This window comes from Nicotiana tomentosiformis, chromosome 5, assembly GCF_000390325.3.
Source record: "Nicotiana tomentosiformis chromosome 5, ASM39032v3, whole genome shotgun sequence".
Classification (NCBI taxonomy): domain Eukaryota; kingdom Viridiplantae; phylum Streptophyta; class Magnoliopsida; order Solanales; family Solanaceae; genus Nicotiana; species Nicotiana tomentosiformis.
Window position 1 is genome coordinate 122,231,251 of NC_090816.1, and position 18,024 is coordinate 122,249,274.

Below are 18,024 nucleotides of genomic sequence, written 5' to 3' on the forward strand. Positions count from 1 at the left end.
TTTTCCTGATGTATTTCTCGCAGATCTTCTGAGTATGCCACCCGATAAGGATATTGACTTTGGTATTGATTTGTTACCGGGCACTCAGCCTATTTTTATTCCACTATATCGTATGGCCCAGCAGAGTTGAAGAATTAAAAGAACAATTACATGAGTTGCTTGATAAGGGTTTCATTCGGCCCGGTGTATCACCTTGGGGTACTCCTATCTTATTTGTGAAGAAGAAATATGGTTCTATGCGGATGTGTATTGATTACCGCCAGCAGAAGAAGGTTACAATGAAGAACATGTATCCATTACCACGTATTTATGACCTATTTGATCAGCTTCAGGGTGCCAAAGTATTCTCTAAGATCGACTTACATTTAGGCTATCATCAGTTGAAGATTTGGGAGCCAGATATCCCTAAGACTGCTTTTAGAACTCGGTATGGTCATTATGAGTTCCTTGTAATGTCATTTGGGCTAACCAACACCCCGACAACATTTATGCACTTAATGAATAGTGTATTTCAGCCCTATCTTGATTCTTTAGTCATTATGTTTATTGATGACATTCTGGTAAATTCCTGGAGTTGGAAAGATCATGAACAACACTTGAGGACTGTGCTTCGGACTTTGAGAGAAAAGCCGTTATATGCAAAATTTTCAAAGTGTGAATTCTGGCTTGATTCAATGGGGTTTTTGGGTCATATAGTTTCGTGCGAAGGGATTAAGGTAGAGCTAGAGAATATTGAGGCAGTGCAAAGTTTGTTCATACCGTCCTTAGCTATGGAGATCCGGAGTTTCCTTGGTTTGGTAGGGTATTATCGTCGATTTGTAGAAGGTTTCTCTTATATTGCTGCATCTATGACCAAATTGACCCAGAAGGGTGCTCCATTCAGATGGACCGAGGAATGTGAGGAGAGCTTCCAAAAGCTTAAGAAAACTTTGACTACAGCCCCAATATTGGTATTACCTATAGGTTCAGAGTTTTATACTGTGTAAATTAACTAGGGATCTTTACACAAATAGTCGATCATATTCATTGTTTACTTTTTCTAGTCATATACATAGTTTATGCATAATTATGCATATATAACACATAAATTATGCATATATTATATCTCCATCGACTCTTTTTAGGTAAAAACTGCACGGGGCGTCCTATTTGGTCGCCCTCATTTAACATATACCCACATTTAAAATTTTTTTTAACTTGTACCCACTTTTTAAACAATTTCAGACCTCTTTCTCCTCCTCATTCACCTCCTTCATTTTCTTCTCCTTCTTCTCCTCCTCCTTCTTCTTCGGTTGACATAATTTTATATGGTGGTTGTGAACATATTTTAATGTTGTTTATGATGTTTTACAATGGCGAACTGTTATAACGTATTATTTTTTTACTATTGCTTACAATTTCTTCTTCTTCTTTTTCTTAATTGCAAAATGGGTTCATTAGATTTATTGGTGTTTTGACAAATTGATGATTGTGGTTTGTTCCTGATGATATTTGGAGGTTATGTATCAAATTTGAGCTAATTTGGAGTAGATTAAGGTATTAAATTGTATATTGGATTGTTATAATTCGAAGAACAATTTTCTGTTGTTGTGCAATTTGCACTTTAGGCCTATTTGGCCTTAAGTGCATAAAAACGTTAGTTGCACTTAAGACCTTTTGGCCTTAAGTGCATCTGAAGTACAATTTTTCACTTCAGACTTATTGCCCTTAAGTGTAGCAAAACGTTTGTTGCACTTCAGACCTTTTGGCCTTAAGTGCATCTGACGTGCAATTTTTCACTTCAGACTTATTGGCCTTTAGTGTAGCAAAACGTTTGTTGCACTTCAGACCTTTTGGCCTTAAGTGCATCTGAAGTGTAATTTTTCACTTCAGACTTATTGGCCTTAAGTGCATGAAACCATTAGTTACATTTCAGACCACTAACTCTTCAAAGCAGCTGGCTCAGGTATATATTCAGGAGATTGTTAGACTTCACAGTGTACCTGTATCTATCATCTCTGGCCGGGGTACACAATTAACCTCACAGTTTTGGAGGGTTGTATAGCGAGAGTTGGGTACTCGTGTGGAATTGAGTACAACATTTCACCCTCAGATAGATGGGCAGTCTGAAAGCACTATTCAGATATTGGAGGATATGCTTCGTTCGTGTGTGATAGATTTTGGGGGTGCTTGGGATCAGTTCTTACCACTTGAAGAGTGTCCTTACAACAACAGTTCCCAGCCGAGCATTCAAATGGCTATGTATGAGGCATTGTATGGTAGGCGATTCCGGTCTCTAGTGGGTTGGTTTGAACCGGGCGAGGCTAAGCTATTGGGTACAAACTTGGTTCAGGATGCCTTGTAAAAGGTTAAATTGATTCAGGATTGACTTCGTACGGCTCAATCTAGACAGAAGAGTTATGCAGATCGGATGGTTTGTGATGTTGCATTCATGGATGGTGAACTGGTATTACTCCGGGTTTCTCCTATGAAGGGTGTGATGAGGTACGGGAAGAAGGGCAAGTTGAGCCCTAGGTATATTGGGCCCTTTGAGATTCTTGAGAGAGTTAGAGAGGTGGCTTATAGACTTGCACTACCACCTAGTCTCTCTGCGATTCATCCGATATTCCATGTTTCTATGCTTCAGAAATATCACGTCGATCCCTCTCATGTGTTAGACTTCAGTTCGGTTAAGTTGGACAAGGATCTATCTTATATTTAGGAACCAATGGCTATTTTAGATAGGCAGGTTCGAAGGCTGAAGTCAAAGAACATTACTTCCGTGAAGGTTCAGTGGAGGGGTCATCCGGTCAAGGAGGCGACTTGGGAGACCGAGCATGATATGTGCAGCTGTTATCCTCATCTTTTCACCACTCCAGGTATAATTCTAAACCCGTTTGAGGACGAATGTTTGTTTAAGAGGGGGAGGATCTAACGACCCGCCCAATCGTTTAAGAGTTGTAGCCCCGTTCCCTTATTTAATGCTCATTCTATAATTTATAACTGTTATATGACTTGCCAGGGCAATTGATTTGGGTCTGAAAATATTTTAGAATAAATTGGAACACTTAGTTCCAAAGTTTAAAACATAGGTTAAAAAGGTAGGCTAGATGTCGACCTATATGTAAACGACCCCGTAATAAAATTTTGATAATTCCAATAGCTCCGTATGGTGATTTTGGACTTAGTAGTGTGTCCGGAAAATTATTTGGAGGTCCAAGGTGGAATTAGGTTTGACAGGGGGTTGACTTTTTGATATCGGGTTCGGAATCCGATTATGAAAATTTGAATACCTACATTATGTCATTTATGACTTGTGTGCAAAATTTAAGGTCAATCGGGCTTGATTTGATAGGTTCTTGCATCGTTTGTAGAAATTGAAAGTCTCAAAATTCATTAGGCTTGAATCTAGTTGTGATTCGTGTTTTAATTGTTGTTGGATGTGATTTGAGAACTCGACTAAGTTCATATGATGTATTAGGACTTGTTGGTATATTTGGATGAGGTCCTAAGGGGCTCGGGTGAGTTTCGGATGCTTAACGAATTAATTTTGGACTTAGCTTGATAGTTGAAGTACTCGTTTCTGCATGTTCTGGTTTCCTTCTACGCGATCGCATGAGAAGGTATGCGATCGCGTAAGGTTAATATAAACTTGTGCTTCGCGATCCCTGAGTTGGTCCACGATAGCGTAGAAGATATCACTGGGCAGAATGTTTAAGTTCAGAAAATGGGACTTTGTCCCATTTTCCATTTTAACGATTTGAAGCTCGGATTAAGGCGATGTTTAGGATATTTTCAGAGAAAACATCGGGGTAAGTATTCTTAACTCAATCTTGGTTAGATTACCCGAATCCATCACTATTTTTAACATTTAATTGGTGATTTAAGTTGAAAATATTTGAAAACCTTCTTGGATAGATTTGAGGATTTATGGGTCGAATTCTTATAGGAATTTAGTCATTTTGATATGGTTAGACTCGTGGTTGAACGGGCGTTCATATTTCATAACTTTCGCCGGATTCCGAAATGTGGGCCGCCCAACAGGCGATTTTTGAGTTAATTTCGGATTTTATTGAAAAATGTAGTATTTTCTTATGGAATTGATTCTATAATTCTTGTTGACTGTATCGAATTTATAATGACTATATTCGAGTCAATCGGAATTGGAAAATCGAGGAAAAGGCATACTACGTGATTGTATTGGAGCAAGTCGAGTTAAGTGACTTGTCTAACCTTGTGTGGGGGAAATTTTCCTTAGGATTGGTATTGAATTGATAAATTATAATGTGTTGAAAGTCGTGTACACGGGGTGAAGAGTGTGCACACGGGCTAAATGTGAAAGATTATATTTTTACATTGTGTAGATCATTGTTGCGCATTAATGCAATTATTTTATTTTGTTATATTCTTCATCATTTATTTAATGTTTATATTTTAAATTTGCTTGACCTTTTCCTGTTAATTCTTTTACCTGTTTAGTGAAAACTTGGTTTATTTAATTCTGTGCATTATTTGAAGGTTAATTTTCTTAAATTTAAATATTATTAATATGAAATATTTGACAATTTAATTTGGTATTGAAGCAACATATTAAAGATTTTCAAATACTATTTTGTTGAGTTATTTATTCCCGATTATTTTGTGACATGCTACTTGATTCATTTTCATTGTCATTTTATTTTAATTATATTGTAAAATATTTTATCATGCCATTTATTATTTTACAATAGAGCTTGACTTGACCTCGTCACTATTCTACCGAGGTTAGGCTTGGCACTTATTGGGTACCGATGTGGTGTACTCATACTATGCTTCAGCACATCATTTTGTGCAGATCCAGGTACTTCTTACCAGCCCAGACATCAGTGAGTTACCAGCGCACGGAGACTTCGAGGTATATCTGCCAGCGTTTGTAGACTCCGGAGTCCCCTTCTATTCTTGTTATGTTGTTTTCCTTACTTTATTTAGACTTTGATATATAGAGACATTGAGGATAAATTCTTAGAATCTTGTGACATAATTCTACCAGGTTTTGGGAGTTGTAATTTTATAAATTTTTAGATTTATTTATTCAGATATCCATTACTATTCCGCATTGATAGGCTTACATAGTCTTAGAGACTAGGTGCCATCACGACTTCCTACGGAGGGAATTTGGGATCGTGACACATAATTGCCATTGGGGGCTCTGGCTCATGTCCGACGGTAGGTGTAGTACGTGTTCTCGCCATTTGTTAATCGCACGACAGAATAAGAAAAAATGATATTGTTCATAAACTACATAGCCTTTAGAAGATAAGTACAGATGTCTCCGTAGAGATCCTTCAGACTCTACTAATCTTGCTCGTGACTCGTGAGACCTAAGTAAGCCAGTGCTCTGATACCAATTTGGTACGACCCAAAATTTCCACCTTCAGGACCGTGATAACGCCTAACATTTCACTTGCTAGGCAAGCCAACGTTATAATAATTTAAACCATTTTTAACAATCTATTTTAATTAATTAATAAAGAAACCAAACAACTGAAAAAATGACTGAATTAAAGTGGACAATCTAAAATAATAATGATGTCTAAATATTAATTGAGAACTGGAGTCACAAGTGCACGAGCTTCTAGAATAATACAATCAAGGGTTTGAATAAAAATAAAGTTGTTTGAAAGAAAGCACACAACTAAAATAAAGTAGAAGGGGACTTTAGAGTTGCGAACGTCATGCATCTATACCTCAAGTCTCCACTGATAGCTGAATCCGAGCAAACTCTATAGTACGCTGTTGGGACCAACTCCAGAATTTGCACAAGAAGTGCAGAGTATAGTATGAGTACAACCGTCTTCATGTACTCTGTAAGTGCCTAGCCTAACCTCGACGAAGTAGTGACGAGGCTAAGGCATGTCATTTACATTAACATGTATGCAATAATAATAATAATAATAATAATAATAATAATAATAATAATAATAATAATAATAATAATAATAACAGGACTAGAAGTAAGACACGTAAATCATATCAATAATTGAAATTATTTCAGCAGTCACAACAAATTAGTTCTTTTATCATTCTGTTGCGGCGTGCAACCCGATCCCCCAATATATTCATTTTTATCTCTGTTGCGGAGTGCAACCCTCTCCAATAATATAAATTTAAAATATAATATGTTGCGGCGTGCAACCCAATCCCTCAATATATTCATTTTCATCTCTGTTGCGGAGTGCAACCCGCTCCAACAATATATATTAACAACTCTTAAATGTAATAAAGATACTCCAATAAATACCACATTCAATAAGAAATTATAAGGTAACAAAGCATACAATATTTATAAATTATTTAGTAAATAATTAATGACAAGTAACAATTAATTGTGGAAATCAGGGAGAAAATAAGGAATTTAATATCTAATATACTAAATGTCAAGGAGAAATTAAGTCACATAAGTCAAATAAGCATGTAGCAATTATAGCATGAATTCAAGACTTAGTAATTGACGATGAATATGAGAGAAACAATTAATATAATAGTTACTCATGATAAAGAAAATAATTTATGATTTCCAGATAAATATGCAAATAATCAACTTGACGACATATATACACTCATCACCTTGCCTATACATTGTTACCTTGCCTGAGTGAGGCCGAGGGACTGATTTTTGTTCCATATTTATGGGATCGGGCTGCACGCCGCAGCATGTTGCATGTTTATGGGATCGAGTTGCATGCCGCAGCATGTTGCATGTTTATGGGATTGAGTTTCACGCTTGCATCATATTTATGACTGAGTGAGGCCGGAGGCCTGATTTGCGAGGATGAGTGTGGATCGGGGCAGCCTGCCTGCAACATATTTATGACTGAGTGAGGCTGAGGGCCTTAATGTTGAAGATGAGTGTGGATCGGTGCTGCCCGCCTGCAACATACTTTATTATTATAGCACGTGAGTTGTTCGTGCAGATTATAGCGCTTGGGCCGAAGGAGCCCATCCGGAGTCTGTACACCCCCCCAGTGAGCGCAGGTACCTACTGAGTGCGAGTGCCGAGTGCTGAGTGACTGGGAGGCATGAGTGATTGTGAGGTATGCTCGAGTGGCAAGAGTGATTGTGAGGTATGCCCGAGCGGCAAGAGTAATTGTGAGGTATGCCCGAGTGGCATGAGTGACTGTGAGGTTTGCTCAAGGGGCTGTATATGAGTGATGTTCTAACCGAGGGGCTGTTTATGATTTTATCACTGAATTGCATTGCATTGGCATACATACATGACATACTTTCATAGAGATGTATTTTTCCTCATGCTGTACAACATCACATCATTCATGATTTCTCATACATTTTTGACAGATGGGCATAGTGATGCATTTGTTTTACACGGGTTATCCGGAAGGAAAATCAAACATATTATTTATTGTTGAGAAGATATTTGGAGAAAATTAGTGTTTTCAAACTATTCATATTATTGGCAACTTCGGCAAACGATTTGGGTTTTCACTGATGTATTTGAAAGAAAGAACTACTATTTTTGTTTTGAAATCATTATTTGGCTGAGTATTTTATCCCTGAGTTACTTCTGGTATTATTTTTTTTATGTTGTAATGGATTGTTGTGGACTATTGGTTTTGGACCCGACCTTGGTGGAAGTTCGTCACTACTTTAAACCTACGGTTAGGTTTGTTACTTACTTAGTACATGGGGTCAGTTGTACTGATACTATACTTCTCCACATTGCGTGCAGATGTTGGCTACTGTTGTTGCTGTGCTCGATGGTTGCGGGACTTGAAGATGTACCTGTATTCTTGTTGTAGCTGCCTTTTGTTCAGGGTAGCCTTAGATTTATAACCTCTCTGTTTATGTATTATTCAAACAGACTATGTATTTATTTCATTTCCGCTTAGTATACTCTATTCTTAGAAGTTCATGATTTGTACTACCAGCTCTTGGGAAATGTATAAGGTTAAGATAATTAGTCACTTAAATTTCTTTAATAATTGTTATTGGAATTGGATAGTTGAAAGTTGGCTTACCTAGCGGGTTGAGTTAAGTGTCATCACAACTAGTTGAATTTTGGGTTGTGACAATAACTCACCGAAACATGTCAATTCAATCCGGAATAATCTCAAATTTTGCAGGTAAGTCCCAAATTACATAACGTGGCTATTCAAACACTCGGAATCTCAATCCGAGTCTGAAATCGACAAAGTCAAATTCACAGTCAAACTTTGGAAATCTTTAGCCTTTAGATTTTTAGTTTCTGTTAAATGGAAATAATTTGAGCTAGGCACCTTCAAATTCGATTATGGGCACACACCCAAGTCTCAAATCATGATACGGACCTACCAGAACTGTCAAAACATTGATCTAGGTCCATTTTCTCAAAAGGTGGACCAAAGTCAACTCAGTTGAGTTTTAAAGCTCTATTTCACATTTAAATCAATTTTTCAGATAAAAACTTTCCGAAAAATTTATGAACTGCGTACACAAGTTGAGGAATATTGAAAGGTTCTATTTGAGGTTTTAGAACACAAAAATAATTATTAAATTTAAAGATGACCAATCGGGTCATCACAATTACTAAGTATCAAATTTGATTGGAATATTTCTCAAGCGGCCATGGACTCTTTCATTGACCTTATGAGTGAACTAATTGACCCAAATATCAACTTACCTGGTGATTTCTATAAGGCAAAGAGATTGATTTTTAAGTTAGGACTTTCGTCGATGAGAATTGATTATTGTGAAGATGGTTGCATGTTATATTATAAAGATAATGTAAATTTAGAAAGTTGTAAATTTTATGAAAAGCCTCGTTTCAAGTGTCTTTCCAGCGGGAATGTGGTTGTTGTGAAGGCGATGCATTATTTGCCTCTTATACCTAGGTTAAAGAGGTTATATGCGTTGATGAGTTCTTACACATTATAATCTACCACCTATGTTATGTATGACTAGTCCATATATATATTTATGACCATTATACTAGAGGTTGTCTAGAAGCACTAGGCGGCTTGTTCTTAGCGATCATGAATCATTTTATGCGATCGCGAAGGGCAAATTTTGAGCTTAGAAAAGTTGTGATTCACTATCGCAAAGCATTTTCCGCGATTCCAAAAAGTAATTATCTGGGCAGAATGTTCAGGGGTTGAAATTGGTCATTTTCTTCATTTCGTTTTGGGGTTTGAAGCTCGGGTTTTGGGCGATTTTGGAGGAGATCTTCACAACTTTGACTTGGGTAAGTGTTCTATATCCGAAAGTGATTATACTTCATGATTCTATGGTTATATTCATAATTTATTTTTGAATTTAATGGAAGAAATTGGGATTTCACAAAATCTTTCAAAAATGAAAAAGGGAGATTTGAAGGTCAAGTTGATGCCGAAATTTAGTAAAATTTATATAATTGAACCCGTATCGGAGTGGGTGTTCGGATTTCGCGAAAATTCTGTCAGGTTCTGAGATGCGGGCCCCGTATTGACTTTTAGGTTGACTTTTTAATGTGAAACTTTAAGTCGACGTTATATTATCCGAAATTATTTTCTATATATTTTAATGAAGTTGTGAAATTAATTTGGCTAGATTTTAGCCGTCAGGAGGTCATTTCATGCAAGAAGGCTATTTTGAAATATCGTCCTAACTTCAAAAAGGTAAGTATCTTGCCTAACCTTGTGTGGGGAAATTACCCCTTAGGCATTGAGTCTTATGTGAAAATTGTGTGATTGTAAGTCGTGTACGTGAGGTGACGAGTAAGTAGTTGGTTTATATGTCCAAATTATATCGGTTAAAATTCGTAGACACCCATATCATTAAATTAGAAATTGTTGGCACTTATTAAATCCTTTATTTGTCATGCCTCATTCCTTGTTTGTCAAGTTTGTTTTTATATGATAATTTGGAGTGATTGTCACTTGACTTTTATGTGGACTATGTGTTATGTTGAGTTGCCATTTCGTGGAAATAATTTCATTAAGTATATTTCATCTGCAATTAATTAATTAATTAATTAAATTTGAAAAGAGGTATTAATATAATTACCAAGAATATGGATTAAAGATGGTGTTGTTCTTGGTGAGTTACTTTTCCATCCTTATTGTTGTTTTTAAGATTTTATATACATTGTGTTGAGCCATGGGCTATATGTTGTGACGGTAATTTATTTTTTTGTACCTTTGGAAACGTTGTGGCCCATGAGCAATTTGTAAATACGAGTTTATTATGTTGTGTTGGTGTGATAATAGTATGTGTGAATTGTTGTGTGATTTGGGTTACTTTTATGCGAAGTATAAGGGTGGAATTTCACTGTTGATATTACGCTAGTATAAGGGTGACATTTCACTGTTGTTATGTGTGTTGGGATATTTTATGGGCGGAGCGATAAGGGAAGCTATTAAACAGAGCAATAAGGGAAGTTATTATAGGAGTGATAAAGGTGGCTATAAGAGCGATAAGGGTCACTATTAATATTGTCAGGGCGGAGGGATAATTGAGGCTATTATAGGAGTGATAAGGGTGGTTATAGGAGCGATAAGGGTGATGGCTATTGATATTGTCAGTGTGAAGGGATAAAAGAGGCTATTATAGGAATGATAAGGGTGGCTATAAGAGAGATAAAAGTGGGTATTATCAGGGATGATATGTGATGATGTGGTGTTATTATGTTGATAATTTTTATGTGATGATGTGGGGTTATTGTGCTGGTGATTTTCAGGTGATGTTATGATTTTCCTTGTGTTTATATTCAATTTATCTTGTTGTTATGGTAAATTTGGTAATAGTGTGATCCATGTTGAAACTGTGAGCCTGTGACTATTGTCGGGCGGATTATGTTATTGGCACGTGAACTGTCCGTGCAGTTGTGATATGACGTGTGGGCACGAGGTGTCGGGGTTGTATAATGATTATGATATTGGCACATGAACTGTCTATGCAGTGTGATATGAAATGTGGGCACGAGGTGCTGTGTGTAAATGATGATTTTATTATTGGCATATGAGTTGTCCGTGCAGATTTTATATATTGGTATTTTAGCATATGAGTTATCCGTGAGGTTGTGAAAAATATATTGGCACGAGGTGCCGTGAAAATATGAAAGTGGGCTAAGACCCGTGTTTCGAAAATATGAATGTGGGTTGAGACCCGTGTTTTATGATTATGAGATGAGGTATCACAGAATGACTTTTATTTGAAAGATTTATATTCAAAAGATTTTATTTTGAAAGATTTATATTCGAAAGATTTATATTTGTAAAACTTATATTTGAAGGATGTATATTTGAGGGACTTGATTAATTGGTTGTACTTGTGTTACTTATTTGTTTGAGCAATATTTATGGTGTTCTTGTGGCCTTGTTGTTCATATCCCTGATTGATTCTTGTTTCCATCATTGCTATTTGTTTCCCATTATTATCGTATATTACTGTATTGCATAGGTTATTTGATTAGTGAGTGTCTTGACTGTACCTCGTCACCACTCCACCAATGTTAGTCTTGATACTTACTGAATACCGATTATGGGGTACTCATACTACACTTCTACACATTTTTGTGCAGAGCCAGGTATTGGGGATATTGGACTTGACAAAGTTAGTGTGTTGATCGCAAGGATTCAAGGCAGAGCTGCTTGGTCGTCGCAGTCCCTTGGAGTCTTTCGATTGTATTGTATTGTTAATTATTATTCGAACAATATTGTATATTCGATCCCTGATATCATTTCATGTATTCAGCTAGAGTTCGTGACACGGTATTACCAGTCTTGGGAGGTTGTTATAATTGTTTATGCTTTGATTTCAACACTTGTATTAAATTCTATTTCAAAAGAAAAAAAAGTCTTGAATTGTAATTATAATCGGCTTACCTAGTCTTAGTGACTAAGTGCAATCAAGACGCCTGTGGTAAAATTTTGGGTCGTAACAATCAACCAAGCAGAATTTCAACTTGCGTGCTAATTTAATGTGGACTATTAATGATTTTCCTGCGTATGGAATGTTTTCCGAGTGGATGACTGATGGAAAGCTAGCTAATCCTTACTGCATGGAAAATAGTAAAGTGTTCACTTTGAAACATGCCCGAAAGCAATCATGGTTTGATTGTCACTGTCAGTTCTTGCCTGACGATCATGAGTTTTGAAGGATGAAAAATGCATTCAAAAAGAATAAACTGGAATATGATTCGCCACATCTAATACTTTCGGGTTGGAAAATTTGGGAGAGGGTTCAGGACTTCAGTAAAGTTACCGAGGCTCCACCTTCTAGATTCCCAGGATATGGTGTTACTCATAATTGGATGAAATAAAGTATATTTTGGGAGTTGCCTTATTGAAAGGATAATCTTCTCCGACACAACTTTGATGCCCTGTATATTGAGAAGAATTATTTTGACAATTTGTTCAACCCTGTGATGGATGTTAAAGGTAAGACAAAAGGTAACCCGAAGGCTAGAATAGACATTTACTTTGGAGGAAAGATGACAAATTAGTGATTGGATTATGAAATTGAAGATGCATGAGGGTTATGTGTCGAATCTGGGGGAAAGGTAGATATGGAGGTAGGGAAGTTGAGACATTTGAAAAGTCATGACTGTAATGTTTTCATGGAGACCTTAGTGCCTATTGCATTTTGTTGTTTTCCTGAAAGAATCAGGAAACCCATCACAGAGATTTGTTTTATTTTCAAAGACTTGTGTTCTACCACCTTAAGGGAAGAAAACCTACTTCTGATGGATCAGATCATTCATGTAACTTCCAATAAGATGGAAAAAATATTTCCATGTGGTTTATTTGATGTGATGGAACACTTTCCAATTCACATTGTACAGGAGGCACGACTTGGAGGGCATGTTCAATGCAGAAGGATGCATCCCTTTGAGAGGTAATATTATAAGTTTGATGTAATATTATATTTTATTTGAATGTTCTTGGCTAACATGACATTATATAGGACAATTGGAAAATGTAAACAATTTGTTAAGCAGAGGAATATGATTGAAGGATCTATATGCGAAGCCTATCTTGCAAAGGAAACTGCATATTTTTGTTCTTATTATTTTGAGAGTAATGTGCCATGTTCTAGGAATATGCCCAATAGGCACACTGTCGAATGTGTGAATGATCCATTATATCCACCAATGTCCATCTTCAATCAACCATGCTGATGTTCTAAGGATGTTAGAAATAGAAGTTTGAGTGATATGGAGTACAAATCAGCTACAATGCATGTGTCGCTAAATTGTCCTGAAGTTCAACCATTTATTAAGTAAGTATTGATTTATTAGTAATCAAAATGTAAACTTTACAGTGATTACATATTGATACAACTACTAAAATGTTTTTATGTATCACAGTCACTTCGTGGGTCAATTTGGCCATGATGCTGTATATAGGAGTTTTGATACGTGGTTCAAACCGTTTGTAAGTTAATATATATATATATATATATATATATATATATCGGTTATGCTAACTTATGAGTTTTATTAACAATATGTAGGAGAATAATCCAAATAATGGTGTAAATCTGTCACGACCCAAAACCCCAACATGTCGTGATGGCGCCTATGTTGATACTAGGCAAGTCTATAATATCCATGATCCACAATTGCTTTCAAGTTTGAAAATATAATATTTAAATACAATACAAAATTCCACAAATACTAATACGAACACTCCCCAAAACCTGGTGTCACTGAGTACATGAGCATCTAATATGAATACAAGTCTGGAAAATATGGAGATACAGAAGGAGAGACAAGGTCTTCTGAACAAGACAGTTACCTCAAAATCTCCTGAAATTCAACTGCGCAAAAAGATCAACACCCGCTATGTTCGGGAACACCTGGATCTGCACACGAAGTGCATGGTGTAGTATGAGTACAACCAACTCAGCAAGTAACAATAATAACTAAGGAACTGAAGATAGTGATGAGTTTCACAGTATAGTTCACTTTCAGTAATTCCGACAAAGAATAACCATATTTTCAAATCCAACAGTTTAAGTCAAATCAATTTATACAATTCAAGGTCATGTAATCCGGATATAAAATCTTTCAGAGAATTTCACAATAATGACAAATAGCAACTAAGTTCAACAACAAATGAAAAGCAGGTACAACCTCTTAGAGCAACACTCAACCACTCGGCTCTCAGCCCTCAACACTCACACTCAATGGGTACCCGCGCTCACTAGGGGTGTACAGACTCCAGAGGGGCTCCTACAACCCAAGCGCCATAATCTGCACGGACAACTCACATGCTATAATATCCTGCATGGACAACTCACGTACCAAAATATCCTTACCTCACTAACAGGCCCTCAGCCTTACTCAGTCCTTCACCTCTCTAGTCTCTCGGGCTCTTAGAAATCACAAAGATCAGCCCAAACAAAGATCACATAGTGCATCAACAAATATAAACAAACACTGAGGTATGATATGCTAGTAAAATTATGACTGAACACAAGATAGCAATTAGCAAATAATTCAACAAGTGTGTGATCTCTATGGGTCCCAACAATACTATCATATAACCTGAGCATGATTTCTAACCTGATTTATAGTCAAATTTCTTGAACACATAGAGAGCATATAGCTAACAACAAATTATTCAACTTTACAGTTTCACGGGACGGGCCAAGTCACAATCCCCTCAGTGCACGCTCACATGCCCATCACCTAGCATGTGCGTCACCTCTAAAATAATCACATGACAAAAATTCGGGGTTTCATACCATATTTATAACTGTTTCTTACCTCAAACCGTGTAATTCTTTATTCTACTATGCCCTTTCCACGAGAATTAGTCTCCGAAAGTCTCATATCTAGCCACAATTAATTCTATTCAGTCAATACCAATTATTATAATTAATTCCATAACGAGATACTAATTTTTCCAATAAAATTCGAAATTAACTCAAAAATCGCCTGTGGGGTCCACGTATTGGAACCTCACAAAAGTTATTGAATATGAACACTCATCCAACCACGAGTTTACCTATATCAATTTTACAAAAATCCGACGTCAACTCAACCCTCAAATCTACAAATCTTATTTCTAAGTTCCAATCTCCGATTTACACCTCAAATCACATAATCTAGTTGGATTATTCAATGATAATTCAATATTATGGAGTAGAAATGATCACAAGGGATTTACCTCAAGTTTTCCTTGACAATCTACTAAAAATCGCCTCTCCTCAAGCTCCAATTTGTCAAAAATGGTGAATGGGACGAAGTCCCTGTTTTTATAATTCTACCCAGACAGCCTCGGTTCTGCCTCGATCTTGGCCTTCGATCCAGGTCCTAGATCATAGGCCTCAATACTGGGACTTGATCGTGGCTTCTATCCTGGTCCTTGACCCTGGCCTTCGATCATGTCTTCAATCCTAGTCTCCGACCCTGCTCTCAATCGTGGCCTTCGACCCTGGGCTCGATCATGGCTTCGACCCTGGTCTCCGACCCTATTTTCAATCGTGGCCCTCGACCTTGGGCTCGATCATGGCTTCGATCGTATCCCTCGACCATGGGCTCGATCATGGACCTCGACCCTCGGCTCAATCTGGGCTCGATTTCTGGAAGATTCTGGGTTCGATTCTGGGAGACGCAAATTGCAGCAAAAGGAAATTGCAGCAACTATTGTTGTCCACTCTTTGATCCGTTAACCATCTGAAACTCACCCGAGGCCCTCAAGACCTCAACCAAATATACTAACAAGTCCTAAAACATCGTACAAATTTAGTCGAGTCTTCAAATCACATCCAACACCACTAAAAACATCAATCAAACAAAAATTCAAGCCTAATGAACTTCGAAACTTTCCATTTCTACAAACAATGCCGAAACCTATTAAATCCCGTCTGATTGACCTCATATTTTTCACAAAAGTCATAAATGATATAACGGAGGTACTCAACTTTTTAGAATCATATTTCGACCCCGATATCAAAAAGTCAACTCCCCGGTCAAACTTTCCAAAAATTCAACTTTCGGCATTTCAAGACTGATTCCACTACGAATCTCCAAAAAATATTACGGACATGCTCCTAAGCCCAAAATCATCATACAAAGCTATTGGAATCATAAAAATTCAAATCTGAGGTCGTTTACACATAGGTCCATATTCGGTCCATTTTTCTAAATTAAATTTTCAATTTTGAGACTAAGTGTCTCATTTCATTCTGAATTCCTTCTGGACCCGAACCAACTAACCTGGTAAGTTATAAAACAACTATATAGCATAAATTGAACAGTAAATGGGGGAACAAGGTTATAACACTCAAAACGACCGGCGAAGTCGTTACATTCTCCCCCTCTTAAACAAAAGTACGTTCTCGAACGGGTTTAGAACAATACCTGGAGTCTCAAATAAGTGTGGATATTTGCTCTGCATCTCCTGCTCAATCTCCCAAGTAACTTCTCCAGTTGGCTGGTCTCTCTATTGAACCTTCACTGATGCTATGCTCTTTAACCTCAACTTGCGAACCTGTCGGTCTAAAATAGCCATCGGCTCCACATCGTAAGTCAAATTATTGCCCAGTTGTACTGTACTGAAATCCAGAATATGAGACGGATCCCTGACATACTTTTGGAGCATGGATACATGGAATACTAGATGAACACCTGATAGACTGGGTGGCAAAGCAAGTTTATAAGCCATCTCTCTAATTTTCTTAAGTATCTCAAAAGGCCCAATATACCGAGGGCTCAACTTTCCTTTCTTCCCTAACCTCAACACATCCTTCATGGGTGAAATATTGAGCAGAACCTTCTCCCCAACCATGTTAGCAATATCACGGACCTTCCTATCGGCATAACTCTTCTGTCTAGACTGCGTTATGCGAAGCCGCTCCTAAATCACTTTAACATTCTCCAAAGCATCCTGAACCAAGTCAGTACCCAATAGCTTAGACTCACCCGGCTCAAACCAACCAACCGGAGATCGGCACCATCTCCTATATAATGCCTCACACAGAGCCATCTGTATACTCGACTGGTAGTTGCTATTGTAAGCAAACTCCGCAAGTGGCAGAAATTTATCCCAAGAACCTCCAAAATCAATGACACAAGCGCGCATCATATCCTCCAATATTTGAATAGTGCGCTCAGACTGTCCGTATGTCTATGGGTGAAATGTTGTACTCAACTGAACCTGTGTGCCCAATTCTCGCTGCACTGCTCTCCAAAATTGTACTGTAAACTGGGTGCCCCGATCCGAAATGATGGACACTGGCACACCATGTAGGCAGACAATCTCACGGATATAAATCTTAGCCAATTGCTCCGAAGAATAATTAGTACCAACTGGAATAAAATGCACGGATTTGGTCAACTGATCCACAATCACCCAAACCACATCAAACTTCCTCAATGTTCGAGGAAGCCCAACTACGAAGTCCATGGTAATGTGTTCCCATTTCCACTCCGGAATTTCAAGTCTCAGAAGTAATCCTCCCAGTCTCTGATGCTCGTACTTTACCTGTTGATAATTTAAACACCGAGCTACAAACCCAACTATATCTTTCTTCATTCGCCTCCACCAATAATGCTGCCTCAAATCCTGATACATCTTCGCGACACCTGGATGGATGGAGTGCCGCGAACTGTGAGCTTCCTGGAGAATCAACTCACGCAAACCATCTACATTAGGTACACATAGCCTACCCTGCATCCGTAACATACCGTCATCTGCAATAGTGACTTCCTTGGCATCGCCATGCTGAATCATGTCCGTAAGGACAAGCAGATGTGGATCATCATACTGGCACTCTCTGATGCGGTCATATAAAGAAGACCGAGAAACCACACAAGCCAAAACTTGATTCAGCTCAGAAACATCCAATCTAACAAACTGGTTGGCCAAAGCTTGGACATCCAATGCTAAAGGCCTATCTGCTACCGGTAAATATGATAAGCTGCCCAAACTTTCCACCTTACGACTCAAGGCATCGGCCACTACATTGGCCTTTCCAGGATGATAGAGAATGGTGATATCATAATCCTTAAGCAAATCTAACCATCTCCGTTGCTGCAAATTAAGATCCTTATGTTTAAACAGATGTTGTAGACTCCGATGG

General features: G+C 37.6%; 1 protein-coding gene across 1 annotated transcript; it reads right to left on the reverse strand.

Annotated features, from left to right (window-relative positions):
* Positions 1-16,385: 16,385 nt before the first annotated feature.
* LOC138893092 (uncharacterized) lies at positions 16,386-16,730 on the reverse strand. The gene has a single exon (XM_070176863.1). The coding sequence runs from the start codon at positions 16,728-16,730 to the stop codon at positions 16,386-16,388; it is 345 nt and encodes a 114-aa protein (XP_070032964.1).
* Positions 16,731-18,024: the final 1,294 nt, after the last annotated feature.

Excerpts from the sequence above, each read along its gene's own strand:
- LOC138893092 (XM_070176863.1), bottom strand. The coding sequence starts at position 16,730 with ATGGTTGGGGAGAAGGTTCTGCTCAATATTTCACCCATGAAGGATGTG.